The 14,370-nt window shown below is 52.6% G+C and overlaps 1 protein-coding gene across 1 annotated transcript; it reads left to right on the top strand.

Annotated features, from left to right (window-relative positions):
- The first annotated feature begins 5,621 nt into the window (after positions 1-5,621).
- LOC123355566 (cyclin-dependent kinase 10-like) lies at positions 5,622-13,330 on the top strand. Its single transcript, XM_044998179.1, is given in 10 exon segments — positions 5,622-6,350; positions 7,562-7,629; positions 7,856-7,908; positions 8,043-8,112; positions 8,280-8,339; positions 8,633-8,658; positions 8,661-8,684; positions 8,687-8,733; positions 8,806-8,945; positions 9,539-13,330. Coding segments are annotated over 10 exon segments (552 nt in total). The 5' UTR covers positions 5,622-6,347; the 3' UTR covers positions 9,600-13,330.
- Positions 13,331-14,370: the final 1,040 nt, after the last annotated feature.

The following is a 14,370-nucleotide window of genomic DNA, read 5'->3' as shown; positions in this document are numbered from 1 at the left end:
CTTTCCTGTAGAGACGTTGGATAAACTGATGGAGAAAAGGGTTATTCCCAAAATTGTTGTCGCTGGGCCCTTGGATGTCAAGTACTTCAGTGGATGATCTCCCTGAGCCCAAAACCATCAGGGATATAGCTGACTGAGGTGGGGGAGGGATAGCTCAGTGGTTTGAGCATTGGCCTGCTAAACCCAGGGTTGTAAGTTCAATCCTTGAGGGGGCCACTTAGGGATCTGGGGCAAAAATTGGTCCTGCTAGTGAAGGCAGGGGGCTGGACTCGATGACCTTTCGAGGTTCCCTTCCAGTTCTAGGAGATTGGTATATCTCCAATTATTACCTAACCCAGCACCATAGAGACTTACCAAGTCAGGAAAGAAGCCCCATGAGCTCTGGCGAATAGCTATTGCTCATAGTGACAACACAAAGACACCGGGATGTGATGAATGCCACCAAATAGGGCCAGCGATACAACCCAGACCCCACAATTATTAAACAGGAATCTGACCCAACAAGTTCTTCCATGGTCTAACTTTCCTCAGCTCTACACACCATCCGGAGAAAGGCAGGAAATAGCTATATGTAAAGATGAACTGAAAAGCTTGCTTCAAAATGAATATATGTAGTCAATGGCTTAAGCATGCAAGTCAGTAACAGAATACATGTGCGGGCAGACATATGACAGATAATCATCATGGCACTCTTCTCCCCAAATGATCCCACAGTGTGTACGTGCAGCACCCTGGAAATGCAGCCACCTTTGGAGTGGAGGGCAGCAGCCCACGGCAGAACACCGAGGGAGGGGAATTTGGGGCCAGACACCAAGGCAAGACACTTTATGTGAAGTGGCTCAAGCGGTCTTTAATGTCTTCCCAGGGTTGACAGGACCTTGGTTTTGAGTAACCTGCACTGAACTCTTTTAATCTAAGAAGAGCTGAGATGATCCTGCTGCTGCGGTCTGAACCTTGTCATTCCAGGGAGCCTAAAGATTTCAGACCCAGTTGTTATATGACAAACAGACCATCAGAAAATCCTTTTCTCCTTCATTTAGATTCCAAGATCCACGCTTAGGGTTCTGAGCTACCCCAGCAATAACTGATGACATTTTAAGCACCTAAAATGAAAATACTCCCTACTCTTTGGATATTAGTGATGCTATCAGCTGTAGCCAAGGAAACACAGAACCTTAAGCTCAGGTTTTGGCAAGTAAAAAGCCTCAGTTCACCTTTTATGTAAAAGCCGTAATCTGCTAACTTGGCACCAGAATGACTGAGAGTGAGATTTTCATGAGAATCCTCAGTTATAAAATATTTATTTGTAAAAAGCAGGTGAAATATGTGTTTTAAGGCACATACCTAAACCCCTCATGATGGATCAATTTTAGGTTTAAGCAATATTTGCCAAGAAGTGCTGCTTGGTACTGAAAGCTGATTTTCCAACACATATGGTTTTATAAACTCTCCCTTTCCTATACCCTATGTAGTAGGAAGAGAGCCTGAGACATAAGCCCTTGTATCAGAAGCCTGGTATGAGGTATGACCTGCTCACAGAATCTGGCAAGAACAGGGCGGATATTGCAGAAATACACATTCATAAGACATGCTAGTCACAGAGGACTCACGCAAACATATCCTGATAACTATGTCAGAGGGACGGTACTAACTTTTTTGTATGGGGTATAAAGATGTATCTAAGAGGGAGTAACTTTGTATAGCCTAGGGAGGAATGGAAAGGCCTGCTGTTCACTGAGCTGGTCCATTGTTATGGGTATACGTGTATTAACGGTTCAGTAGAGTCTGTGGGGTACTAATGTCATGCTTTGTTGACAATAAACCTGGTTGGGTGCCTTCATCCCTTAACGGATCTTGTGGTCATTGGGCAGTTTACTAGAGGTCTGCTGTGCCAGCTATCTGCGCAGGGCCAGGGTGGCACATGGAGGGAACACACACACACAGCCAAACAAACATCTAACTACAACCTAGTATTCAGTATTCTCTGCATCTCTGGTCATCACAAAATTATTCGCTCACCTGTATCAAGAGGATGATAATGACAAAACTAAGGACAGTTTACTTGCCTGTTAAAAAAAATAATGTGCCTCATCTGAGTAGAATTTTGCAAGGCTATTCTACTCAGTTTTAAAAATTTATTAATACTAATTCAGAACTGCTGGTGAGTATGGTCAGCCACCAAATAATGAGTGTACTTCGCACGACTATAGCAACTTCCATTCAAGGATATCAATGTGCTTTACAAATATAAATGAATGTAAGACATACAGTACTCTTAGGAGGTAGGTTGGGATCATTATCCCCATTTTACAACTGAGGAAACTGAGGCAGGTTACTCAGGAATTCGACAGCAGAGCCAGGAATGGAGCCCATGTCTCCCAACTCCAGACAGATTTAAATTTGATATGCTCTGCATTTAAAAGCTTTGCCCAAATCCACAAAGGCATTTAGGCTCCTAACCTCCATTGAAATCATTGGAAGTTAGGAACTGAAACACCTTTGTGAATCTGAGCCTTTCATCTTAGCTTTTAGTCTTTGTCCATTCCACATGGTGGAGATTTTTTTGGCTGTGGAAAATGTTTTAATTTGCCAAATATCTAAATTGCTTCTGACAGAATGGTCCAACTTCTGCCTCATGACACACAGGTGTCCTCATTAAATAATGCAGGTGAACATGATGCTGATAGCAACTTTTACCAGGCCTTGGAGATTTCTTACCTGCCAACTGTCCCTACCAGAGAGCCAATCCTATCAGATTTCCAATCTCTCCAATGAAATGCCAATGGTGTTAAAATGTCTGCCCCTATTCCTCTCTCCAACAGACAGCTTTCAAACATTGTCAGCTGTAATATGTCCAGCCACTAGATAGAGCCATCATGATTAGCAGGTAGAGCAGGTTTCACTGCACTGTATATTATCTGCATTGCCTTACAACAAATTGTTACTGAACAAAATGAAAAAAACGCACAAAGTAGCATCCGGTTAATTGTGTGTTATTGCTGATGTGGCCATTTCTGGGGTGGGGGTTGTCTGTAGTACATGCACTGCTAGGCAAGCTGGCCATCTCCTTTCCCTCTCTATTACTCACACCTCTCAAGCAACCACCTTCAATATGTGAACCCCCCAAATCTGGAATGTATGAAAAGAGCAAGAGCATCATTGTTTTTTCTGCTCAGCAAAATGAGTTGTGGCCAGACCCTTACACAATCGGCTGGTTTTCTGCTCATTGCGTGAGGCCAGATCCTCTCTAGGTATTTCTACCATGCTCATCACCATGCCCACTGAGCGCCACCCCAAACAGTATGACATGGAGCAGCTCGCAACTGTCCATCATGTTCAGTGAGGAGGTCTGGCCCCAGCCCCCAGGGACTGCAGCACACCCAGAGGGAACTGAAACCAGAGAGATCAAGATAGAACATCCCCTCCTGGGCCCCACCATCTCCACGGGCAGCACTGCACGGTGGGCCCTGCCGGGACACTGGGGGTGCCACCTCTGAGGTGTAAAAAACGGCACATCGGAACCACTTCATCCAGGACAGCGGCTTCAAACAAGGGGCAATCCTGGGAAAACCTGGGCAGGTGGCAGCTCGCTCCCCAGGACCCCCTCCCCACCGCGCACCTGGCCTGCCGGGGCCCTCATCACCCAGAGCCCCTCCCCCCCACGCACCTGGCCTGCCGGGGCCCTCATCACCCAGGGCCCCCTCCCCACCATGCACCTGGCCTGCCGGGGCCCTCATCACCCAGAGCCCCCTCCCCACCGCGCACCTGGCCTGCCGGGGCCCTCATCACCCAGGGCCCCCTCCCCACCGCGCACCTGGCCTGCCGGGGCCCTCATCACCCAGAGCCCCTCCCCCCCATGCACCTGGCCTGCCGGGGCGCTCCCCACCCAGAGCCCCCTCCCCACCGCGCACCTGGCCTGCCGGGGCGCTCCCCACCCAGAGCCCCCTCCCCCCCGCGCACCTGGCCTGCCGGGGCCCTCATCACCCAGAGCCCCCTCCACCCCGCGCACTGGGGCGCTTTCCCATTCCCTCGGGACCATCCCCGCCCCCCAGCACAGCTGCTCCTCCCAAGCAGCCCCGCCCCCGGTCGGCCCTGAGCCAGCAGGCCCTGCATAGCAACCGTTGCCAGAGACGCTGAGCCAAGTACTGCGCCTGCGCGCTGAAGAGGCAAGGGCTGCTGCACATGCGCAGTGGTGAAGCGCGAGGCTTTAGACCCCAGGTACGGGGCTCGTAGCGGGGGTCGCTTGCTCCGAGCAGGAGCTGGAAGTGCTGCGGCTCAGGCGCCTGCTTCTTCCCGGTGCCCGCCGGGGAATGGGGGAGGGGGTGCGCCGAGCCCGAGCCCGAGCCCGAGCCCGAGCGGGAAAGGGGTAAGGCAGCGCCTCGCTATGGAGCCGGGGGCGGGGTGGTGGGGGAAGGAAGGGGGGGGGGGTTAGTGCTGGGGGGAGCGGAGGGGTGGGGTGTGGTGGGGGAGAGGAGCGGAGGGGTGGGGTGAATGGGGGAGGAGTGGGGTGTGGTGGGGGAAGGAGGGGTGGGGTGAATGGGGGAGGGGGTGGAGTGGGGGGGAGGAGTGGGGTTGGGGGTGAATGGGGGAGGGGGCGCGTTGGGGTGAATGGGGGAGGAGTGGGGTGTGGTGGGGGGAGGAGTGGGGTGAATGGGGGAGGGGGAGCGGAGGGGTGGGGTGAATGGGGGAGGAGTGGGGTGTGGTGGGGGGAAGGAGGGGTGGGGTGAATGGGGGAGGGGGAGCGGAGGGGTGGGGTGAATGGGGGGGAAAGAGAGGTGGGGGGGATGCCTCCAATCCAGAGCCCAGGATGGGGTCCAGCGAGCCCTGCTGCGGTTGTCCTGCCATGGGAAAGCCAAAGCCAGGCCCTGGGCACACAGGCCTGCGCCCTCCCCCCCCCCCGCCCAGCGCACTTTACATCCGCTGACCCTCAGGCTGTGGGAACCGCGGTGGTGACAGGCTGTCATTTGCTCACAATTCAGTTCCCACGTTTGCACGCACAGTGGCGGCAACGGTGTGTGGAAATGACAGACCTGTGTTTGCAAACACACAGAGTTGGGAAACGTCTGACCAGATGTTGGGCACAGCCCAGCGATAGCAAAGCAAATCAAGGGCAGGTTGCCCTGCGAACCGTTAGCTAGAATAGTGTCCAAACAGTAGTATTCCCATGAGCCTTGTGCTAACTCTTTGCTTATAGCATGATGCCCTGGGCCTTTCTGAAGCTCTTACATTTGCTAACAGCTGAAATGCTGTCCAATAGCTATTCTACCCTATAGTGCAGGGGTTCTCAAACTTCACTGCACCATGCCCCGCTTCTGACAACAACAATTACTACACCACCCCGGGGCCGGGGGACTGAAGCCAGAGCCTGCTCAAGCCCCAGGCTGGGGGTGGGGGGCAAAGTTGAAGCCCAAGGGCTTCAGCCCCAGGCAGGGGTGCCTGTAACCTGAGCCCAGGGCTGAAGCCCAAGCCTGAGCCCTGCCACCCACAGCTTGGGCTTCGGCCCCGGGCCACAGCAAGTCTAATGTCAGCCCTGGTGACCCTACGAAAAGGGGGTGCTGACCCACAGTTTGAGAACTGCTGCTGTAGTTGTTAACCAGGCTTATCACCCCAGTAGCTGAGTGCCTTCCAGCTGTGCATTAAGCAATACAACTAACATCTGTCTTGTGGTGACTTCATGCTGGTGGTATACGGCCGTGTATCAGTCTAGCAGCAATGACATATTCCAGCTTCTGGAGGGCTCCAGATAAAACTAACTTCATAATGAAAATCATAAGCCCTAATCATTGAACACTGCCCCCAAGACCACTCTGGGGAGGGGCTGGCTGCTCTGTGATATGACTCTCTGCTTTCAGCTGGGAGGGTGCCGGAGCATGAAGGAGTTTGAGGAGCTGAATCGAATTGGGGAAGGGACCTGTGGCATCACGTGTAAGTGTTGTATCTGCTGCAGGTTTCAGCAGCGGGAGCCAGTTTGCTTCCTGCGGTGGGGGGTACTGATAGCAATACCTCATGCCCCAGGACACTGGAAAATACTCAGTGGCACAGGTCCCTAGGTGTAAGGGCAACCCCAGCACAGGCTGAAGCCCATCTTCCAGGATCTTGTCTGTTCCCCAGTGATGAGCACATCAGTTGGAGCGGGGTTCGCTGTTAACCCCCGCAGTGTTCAGAGATGTTGGTTAATGGTTCACTTGGTGACCGGTGTCAGTGGTGGATCAGGCATTGGCTTTGCTGTGACGCTTGGCTTCCAGGTACTGACCACATGGTGTGTGTTACTGTTTCAAACCGTTCTCAAGATACCCAGATGGATGAGATTGTGGCACTAAAGAAGGTGCAGATGGACAAGGAGAAAGATGGTAAGGGGAGAGGAGAAGGGGAGTTGCTCTTCCTAGGAAGCTCTGGGGTTTTAGCGGTGGGAAGGGCTCTCTTAAAACACTTCTTCAGAAATGTGGTTAGCCCCGCACAGCCACATCAGAGCCTCCGGTCAGGCCAGGGGACCGGAGGGGGAGTTCCAATGCATGACTCAAGTACCACTCTGCAGGAATCCCCATCAGCAGCCTGTGGGAGATCACCCTGCTTCTGAGGCTTTGGCACCCCAATACCGTGGAGTTGAAGGAGGTTGTCGTGGGGAACCATCTGGAGAGAGAACAATCCCATAGTACTGGCCCTGCACCTGCTCTCTCTTCGGGAGGAGGTGGTAGGTCTTCTCTCTCCCACCCCGTATATGCCATGTGTCACACCACTCTCTCTGCCCTTGGCAGGAATGGTAGTTGGATGACCCGTGGTGGCGGTGGAGTGTTCACGTTGAGGTGGGGGTGGTCAGCACAGTGGAACTGCAGTGAGGTGACAGACTGTGGTGTGTGTCTCCTGCAGTATTTTCCTGGTGATGGGTTACTGTGAACAGGATCTCACCAGCCTTCTTGAGAACATGCAGATGCCCTTTTCTGAGGCTCAGTACAGGTGGATTGTGCCGGTGCATTACCGCTCCCAGCTGTAAGAGGCTGCTGTGGCTCTAGCCAACGCGAGCAGGCTACCAGCATATACTGCTTAATTTACAGCCGAGGATGCAGATTCCAGCCCAGGGCACTGAGGCAATTTGCAGCGGTAGTGTCAGTGGAGCTGGTGGTGGGAACTAGGACACAGATGCCAGTCTGTAAATTGGCTGCCAGTCATCAGGTCACATGACCTGATTTCATCATAACTTAACAACCTCTGTCCCATCTAGCATACGGTAGAATAATCTAACCCCCTTGCCCCTTTGTCATATGGGGCATTGCCTGCTGCCTGCATTAAACCCTGTTTCCATCGCTGCAGTTAGAACACCCCTTTGTTACAATGTTTTGGGTCTTGGGCTCCAAACTAGGGCGCATGGCTTTGCATTGACCGTGAGCTTCTGCATAAAATGAGCCCAGGCATAAACTGTCAGCAGCTGTTAGTCAGATTGCTTCATGCTCAACTGGAAGGCACTGAGCTACTGGAGTTATGAGGGCAGGGTGGAACCTATACAGAGACGTGTTGGGTACTAATGTGATGCTGTCTTGCTAATCCCGTCTCCCACCGCTCGCAGGTGAAGTGTATCATTCTACAAGTACTCAAGGGCCTTCAGTATCTTCATGAGAACTTCATCATCCACAGGTAAGGGGCAGAGTGAAAGGCACTGTGGGTAAAGGGATTGTATGGGAGGGGCACTGGGTAATGGACTGGATATTGGGAGCCAGCTGTGCCACGTGGGCTGTTTCCTTGGCTCTCAGTGGGGCAGAGGGAGGCCCTCTTGGAGCAGCAGGTACTTTGGGCAGCATGGAATGGCCCCATGTGAAGCATTGCCTCTAACACAACCATCATGGCTTCTTTCTGATAGCAGGGATCTGAAGGTGTCTAATCTGCTCATGACTGATAAAGGCTGCGTGAAGACAGGTGAGCTCCCCTGCCACCTTTGCTAACGCAGCTCCAGCTCCGGAGATGCTTCTGGCTTTCTCATTTTGTAATGCAGAAGCAAAGGCAGTAGCTGGCCTGCTTTTTTTGACCTTGAATCTGCCCTCTCTTTGCAGCGGATTTTGGGCTGGCTTGTGCTTACAGAGTGCCATTAAAACCAATCACCCCTAAAGTCGTCACCCTCTGGTGGGTAGACTCTGCTTAATCCTGAGTGAGTCACCATATCATGGACACCCTCGGAGGCCGTGGGTCGGCCCTGCAGTCAATCTGGGTGAATGAGACAATGGGAAGCATCTGGGACAAGTTTTGGGAGCTCCACTAATTTGTAATTCCTGCATCATTTGGTTGCACAGGTACCAGGCCCCAGAGCTGCTGCTGGGAATGACGACCCAGACCACGGGCATAGGTATGTGGTAAGGGGATCTCGTATTGGAGAGTAACGCTCTGGCCAGGAATTTGCAGTTATGAATTTGCAGAACTAGCTGGGGGCCAGCCAGGGGACCGACTGAGGTCAGGGCAGCAGCTCGGTACTTCAAGAAGCAATGTTCCCATCTGTCTAAACTACTGGTTCACCTACTGAACCAGGGCCAAGGTGAGTTTACAGCAACAGGAGCGATCTGCTGCTGGGGGCAAAGGCGGAGGAGTCTGATGCAAGAGATTCGTGCGCCCGATTCCCACTAACCCAGGAGGTCTATTCCCCCCCCAGGGCAGTGGGATGTATCCTTGTGGAATTGCAGCTCACAAGCCATTACTCCCAGGCAGCTGATAGTGCAGCTCCTGGGGATGCCCAGTGAAAACATCCGGCCAGTACGTGCTCGCTCTGCATCCCCCACCTGCCACACTCTTCCCTGACCCTCGCATGTCTCCCTTTCCCCCCAGGGCTTTTCCAAGCTGCCCCTAGTGAGCCAGAACACCCTGCGGAAGCAGCCCTACAACAACCTCAAGCACACGTTCCCATGGCTGTCGGAGGCTGGGCTTCGCCTGCTCAACTTCCTCTTCATGTACGACCCCGGGAAGAGGTAAAGAGCCATCTGCAGCCCAGCGCAGGCCATGGAACTGCCAGTGTGATGTGGGGCCCGGGCTCCTCAGTGTATGGGGTGGGTGTGGCTCCTGCCATCCTCCCGCCAGGCAGGGCTGTTCCCCTGGGGGGTAAACAGCTGCAGTGCAGCACTGGGCAACCCCAGGCTGGGGGCTCATTTACATTGGAATCAGCTCCTCCCCTGAGGATAGAGCCGATCCAGGCAAACCAGCTGGGCCAATTCCTGCAGTGCTGCCTTGCTCCCGGGGCTGATCCCCATGCCCCCAGGCATTGCTGCCCCTTTTACCCCAAGACTGGGGGGGTATCTGGCTGTTAGAGGACCAGGTTGTACTGCTCCCCAGCCAGATTCTGTCTGTCAGGCAGGGCCTCAGGGATTATGCAGAGGAGCCTAGCGTGGGATGAACTGCGCATTGTCCCTCTGGACAGGAAGTGAAAGCAGCGGCTTGGTCACAGCTTTGCTGAGCTGCTTGGGTGCAAGGAAGGTCTCCCTTATACAGAGGTTTCCTGAAGAAGCAGAGGGAGTGTTTGTGGAGAATGATGGACTTTTCCTGTAACCGGTGTTTGCCTCCCCAGGGCGACAGCGGGAGACTGCCTGGAGAGCTCGTACTTCAAAGAAAAGCTCCTGCATAAGTGACTCCTCTGCGCCATTGGGGCCTCTGGGACTCTGAGCCCTTCCTGAGACTCATTTCCTCTCCCCTTCTCCCCAGCCTGTGAACCGGAGCTCATGCCCACCTTCCCCCACCACCGCAACAAGCGAGCTGCTCCGGCCAGCGCCGGGGTGGAGAGCCAGGGCAAGCCCTTAAGAACGATCTTCTCTCTCCCCTGGAATCAGACCAGCAGTGACCCAGCCCTTCAGTAACATGATGGGGAGGGATAAGCCTCTCAGTTCAGGATGAGCGGAGTGCTTAGGAAAGTGCAGGGCAGAAGCCCCTGCCCCAGCTCTGCCAGGGCCTCAGCCCTGACCTGCAGCCTCCCACGCTGCCCTGCTGATGCGCCTCTCAAACAGCATTACCTGCTATTCCAGCCCTTGGGCCTCCCCTGGCTTGACTGTCACAGCTGGCAGGAGGTTGTGATGAGGACTAGACAGAACCACAGGTGACTGGAGGCCACAGCACTAACGGGCTGCCCCACTTCACTTCACTTCACTTTCTGCCCCAGGATTCTCAGGTTAAACCGCTTGCAAAAGACTGGAGCCCAGCTCCTGTTGGAGTGCAGAGTGGGAGCCAGTTTTCCCAGTAACTTGCCAGCAGAGGAGCCTTGGTGTACTGGCCTGTCTGGGGGAGACACAGCCCCATCTGTGAGTGGGGGAACAGACCTCCCAGTCAGTGTACTGCTCTTGCCCTGGAAGGAAGGCGCCCACTCCCTCCTATTGGCCTCTTCAGTCCCAGGAGTTGGTCCCTGGGCAGTTTAGTTTATTTTTATGTGCAGACTCTCATGCCCAACGGCTGCCCGTGTCGCCATGCGTTGGGGGTGCTGTTCCCTGCCTGAGTGAGCATGCGGTCTGCAGCACTCCCAGCCTGCGGCCCAGATCTGCTGCCTCTAAGGCAGCATGTGGTTCTCCCATGCCCCACAGGGCTCAGCTCAGGCCATGCTTTGGAGGACCCTAAGTTCCCACCCTACTCTGCAGAAGCTGGTGTTCCCCACAGCCAGTCTGTGATTATCCACTCCCACTCGTCAATGTGTATTCTTCTGTTTAAGGTTTGGACAAGATGTGGATAAAGGGAACATCCAAAGCAGAGAATGAGAAGGCACTAGGAGCAGAAAGAGGATTTGTAACCAGCTGCTATAGGACCCAAGGCAGATGACAGGTCAAGAGGAGCTTGTACTGCAATATTCTCAGTTGCCTCCTGCTGGGTGGTCCAGCGCTGGCTAGGAGGATGGTACCCCGAACTTCCACTCAAATGCAGCTGCTGGAGACAGGTGTGGATTGCAGTGTTGCCTGTTAATATGGCTCTTGTGGGGGAGCACGTCAGGTTACTTTGGACTAGGTAAGAGCCACATGCACAGCCCGAGGCTCCAGAGACCTCTCTCCAGATCCCAGAGCTTCCTCAGAGTCCTAAAGAGCCAGATGGAATCTGGCCTCTCTCCCCCCACCTCAGCAGTCCAGAAAAAGTTATTTGTACACATGTTAGGTGTCCTCTCCTGCCACACTTCCCTGCTGGTGACTAATGCAGTCAGAGTCCAGGCTTGGTGTCATGCATTCCTCTGGGCTGGGACAAGAAAGAGGACATGAGCTGCAATGGATCCTCCTGTGCATGGGCGGAGTGGGCAACCTCTCTACTGCCGTATCTGGTTTCCAGCCCACCCACACTAAGGAGGAAGTGAGGGACTTACCCCAAAGGTGGGGGTGGGAAGAAGCAGAGTGAAGAGGTGATCAGAGAGCCATCCCATAGCATTCCTCCTAGAGTCACTCCAACAACCACCTGGCTCCTTCCCGCCGTAGGCCACAGCCCCTCGGTTCCACAGGGAATTTCTGAATTAACCCTCTAGAAAGCTGCCTCTGGCTTCCTACAAGCTCTTTCACAGCCCTGTCATGAGAGGTAAGGAATATGGTCCTGCCTCCCCCAACTGCTCGGGGGATCCTCCCCAAGAATCAGTGCAGGGCTTTATGCAGCTCTACAAACAGATCACTTTGTGTGGTGTTGTCAAGAAGCTGCACTCCCCTTGGCAGCTCTTTTTAGAGCAACATTAACTCCCACAGGGATTTCTGCTCTAAATGCTCCAGGCCTGAGGGAAGAATTTTGTGAAAAACAGGCCTTTCCTTTGCTCCAATCCAGGCTCTGCTCTTCTGATGCTGCAGAGGCTTGAGGGTTCCTGGAGAGCATGCTGCAACGCCAGCAATCCCGTGCTGCCTCAGCCCTGGGAACACGTTCTCTTTCTCCCCCAGCACCTTGCAATGGAGGGAAGAAAGGGACACATGAGATGGAGTCTGTCCCTGGCTTACAGATAACCCATCCTGCAGTAACACAAGTGTGGACTTGGGAATCCTGTACTGCAGTGTATGTGGCCTCCAAGATATCACGCATGAAGGGAAGCAACACCACTCTTGGCAGTGGAATCTGGGCAATAACAAAGAGGCGTTTGAAATTCTCTCTGGGGAGGGGAATGGGGAAACCCGGTGGGACGATGCGTACGACTGGAATGTTAGTGGCGCTGGTTACAACCCATTGAGTTAGGGGAGAGAGGGTAAAAACAGTGGTGCACAAGGTGGCCCTTCACATTAGACCAGCAGTTCTCAAGCTGTGGGTCAGGACCCCAAAGTGGGTTGCAACCCCATTTTAATGGGGTGACCAGGGCTGGCTTAGACTTGCTGAGCCCTGGGGCCAAAGCTGAAGCCTGAGGGCCTCCGCCCAGGACAGTCAGGCTCAGGTTGCAGGCCCTTTGTCTGGGGCTGAAGCCCTTGGGCTTCGATTTTGGCCTCCCCACGCAGGGTGGGGGACTCAGGCTTTGGCTTGTCCCCCGCACCTGGAGTGGTGGGGCTTGGGAGGGCTCAGGCTTCAGTCTCCTGGGGTTGTGTAGTAATTTGTGTTGTCAGAAGGGGGTCGGAGTGCAATGAAGTTTGAGAACCCCTGCATTAGACACAGCGTTACCTGTTTTACGTTCCTGGTTATGGAGAACCCCTGGACCTCGAATGGATAGGGATCAATCTGCTAACACACACAGCCCAGCAGATGAACCGGTGGGGGGGCTGGCACAGTTCACTGAATCCAAACCAGAGAGCAGGAAATGTTTCTCCTTTAGCACCTGTCTGTGACTTGTGGGAAGAAATTAGGTTAGCACGGGGGCCTTCCTAGTGGGAGACAGATGGGGGAGGTCTGACATAGCCAGGAGTAAATCGTCCTTGGAGATTTTGAAAAATTATAGATACGTGTCTAATACAAAGTTTTGTACCCAACTAGGGGTGACTCTATTGTGGGCTTCCTTCTGGTGGATAAAGATGACCTGATCACTGGACTGGATGTCCGTGGTTGCGCTGGGGCCAGTGATCGTGACTTGACTATTCAGTAAGGAGATTTTGGAACAAATTGGTAAATTAAACAGCAATAAGTCACCAGAATCAGATGAAGAAACTCAAATGTGAAATTGCAGTACTACTAACTAACTGTGGTATGTGACCTGTCCGTTAAATCAGCTTCCGTACCAGATGCCTGGAGGATAGCTAATATGACACCAACGCATAAAAAAAGCTCCAGAGACGCTCCCCGTGATTACAAGTCACTAAGACTAACTTCAGTACCAGGCAAATTGGGTAAAATTATAGTAAAGAGCACAATTATTAGACACATAGATAAACATAATTTGTTGGGGAAGAGTGAACATAGTTTTTGTAAAGGGACATCATGTCTCACGAATCTACTAGAATTATTCGAGGGAGTCAACAAGCATGTGGATGAAGGTGATCCTGTGGATATAGTGTACTTAGATTTTCAGAAAACCTTTGACAAGGCCCCTCCCTAAAGGCTCTGAAGCAAAATGGGATAAGATGGAAGGTCGTCTCTGGGATAGGTAACTGGTTCAAAGGCAAGAAAGAAAGGGTCTGACTGGTCAGTTTTCAGAATGGAGAGAGGTAAATAGTGGTGTCCCCTGGGGTCTGTACTAGGACCAGCACTGTTCAACATACTCCTAAGTGATCTGGAAAAAGGGGTAAACAGTGAGGTGGCAACATTTGTAGATGATACAAACCAACTCAAGTTAGTTATGTCCAAAAGAGAGTGCAAAGTGTGACACAGGGATCTCACCAAACTGAGTGACTGGTCAACAAAAAGGCAGCTGAAATTCAATGGTGATAAATGCAAAGTAACGCACCTTGAAAAACATGAGCCCAACTCTACATCTAAAATGATGGGGTCTAAATTAGCTCTTACAAGTTAAGAAAGAGATCTTGGAGTCATCGTGGATAGTTCTCTGAAAATGTCCACTCAATATGCGTCAGCAGTCAAAAAAGCAAACCAAATGTTGGGAAGCCATTAGGAAAGGGATCGATGGCAAGACAGGAATGTAATATTGCCTCTCTATACATCCATGGTTTGCCCACATCTTGAATACTGGAGCTGCCCCCCCCATCTCAAAAATATATATTGGAATTGGAAAAGGTACAGGAAAGGGCAACCAAAATGATTAGGGGTATGGAACAGCTGCCGTATGAGGTGAGATTAATAAGATTGAGGGGAGTTTTCAGCTTGGAAAAGAGATGACTAAGGGCGGGATTGGATAGAGGTCTAGGAAATGACAGGTGTGGAGAAAGTAAATAAGGCAGTGTTGTTTACTCCTCATAACACAAGAACTAGGGGTCACCAAATGAAATGAATAGGCAGCAGGTTTAAAACAAAGCAAAGGAAGTATTTCTTCACCCAACACAGTCAACCTGGGGAAACTCTTTGCCAGAGGATGTTGTGAGGGCCAAG

The sequence above is a fragment of the Mauremys mutica genome, chromosome 23, assembly GCF_020497125.1.
Source record: "Mauremys mutica isolate MM-2020 ecotype Southern chromosome 23, ASM2049712v1, whole genome shotgun sequence".
Classification (NCBI taxonomy): Eukaryota; Metazoa; Chordata; order Testudines; family Geoemydidae; genus Mauremys; species Mauremys mutica.
This window is presented reverse-complemented; position numbering and strand designations above follow the sequence as displayed.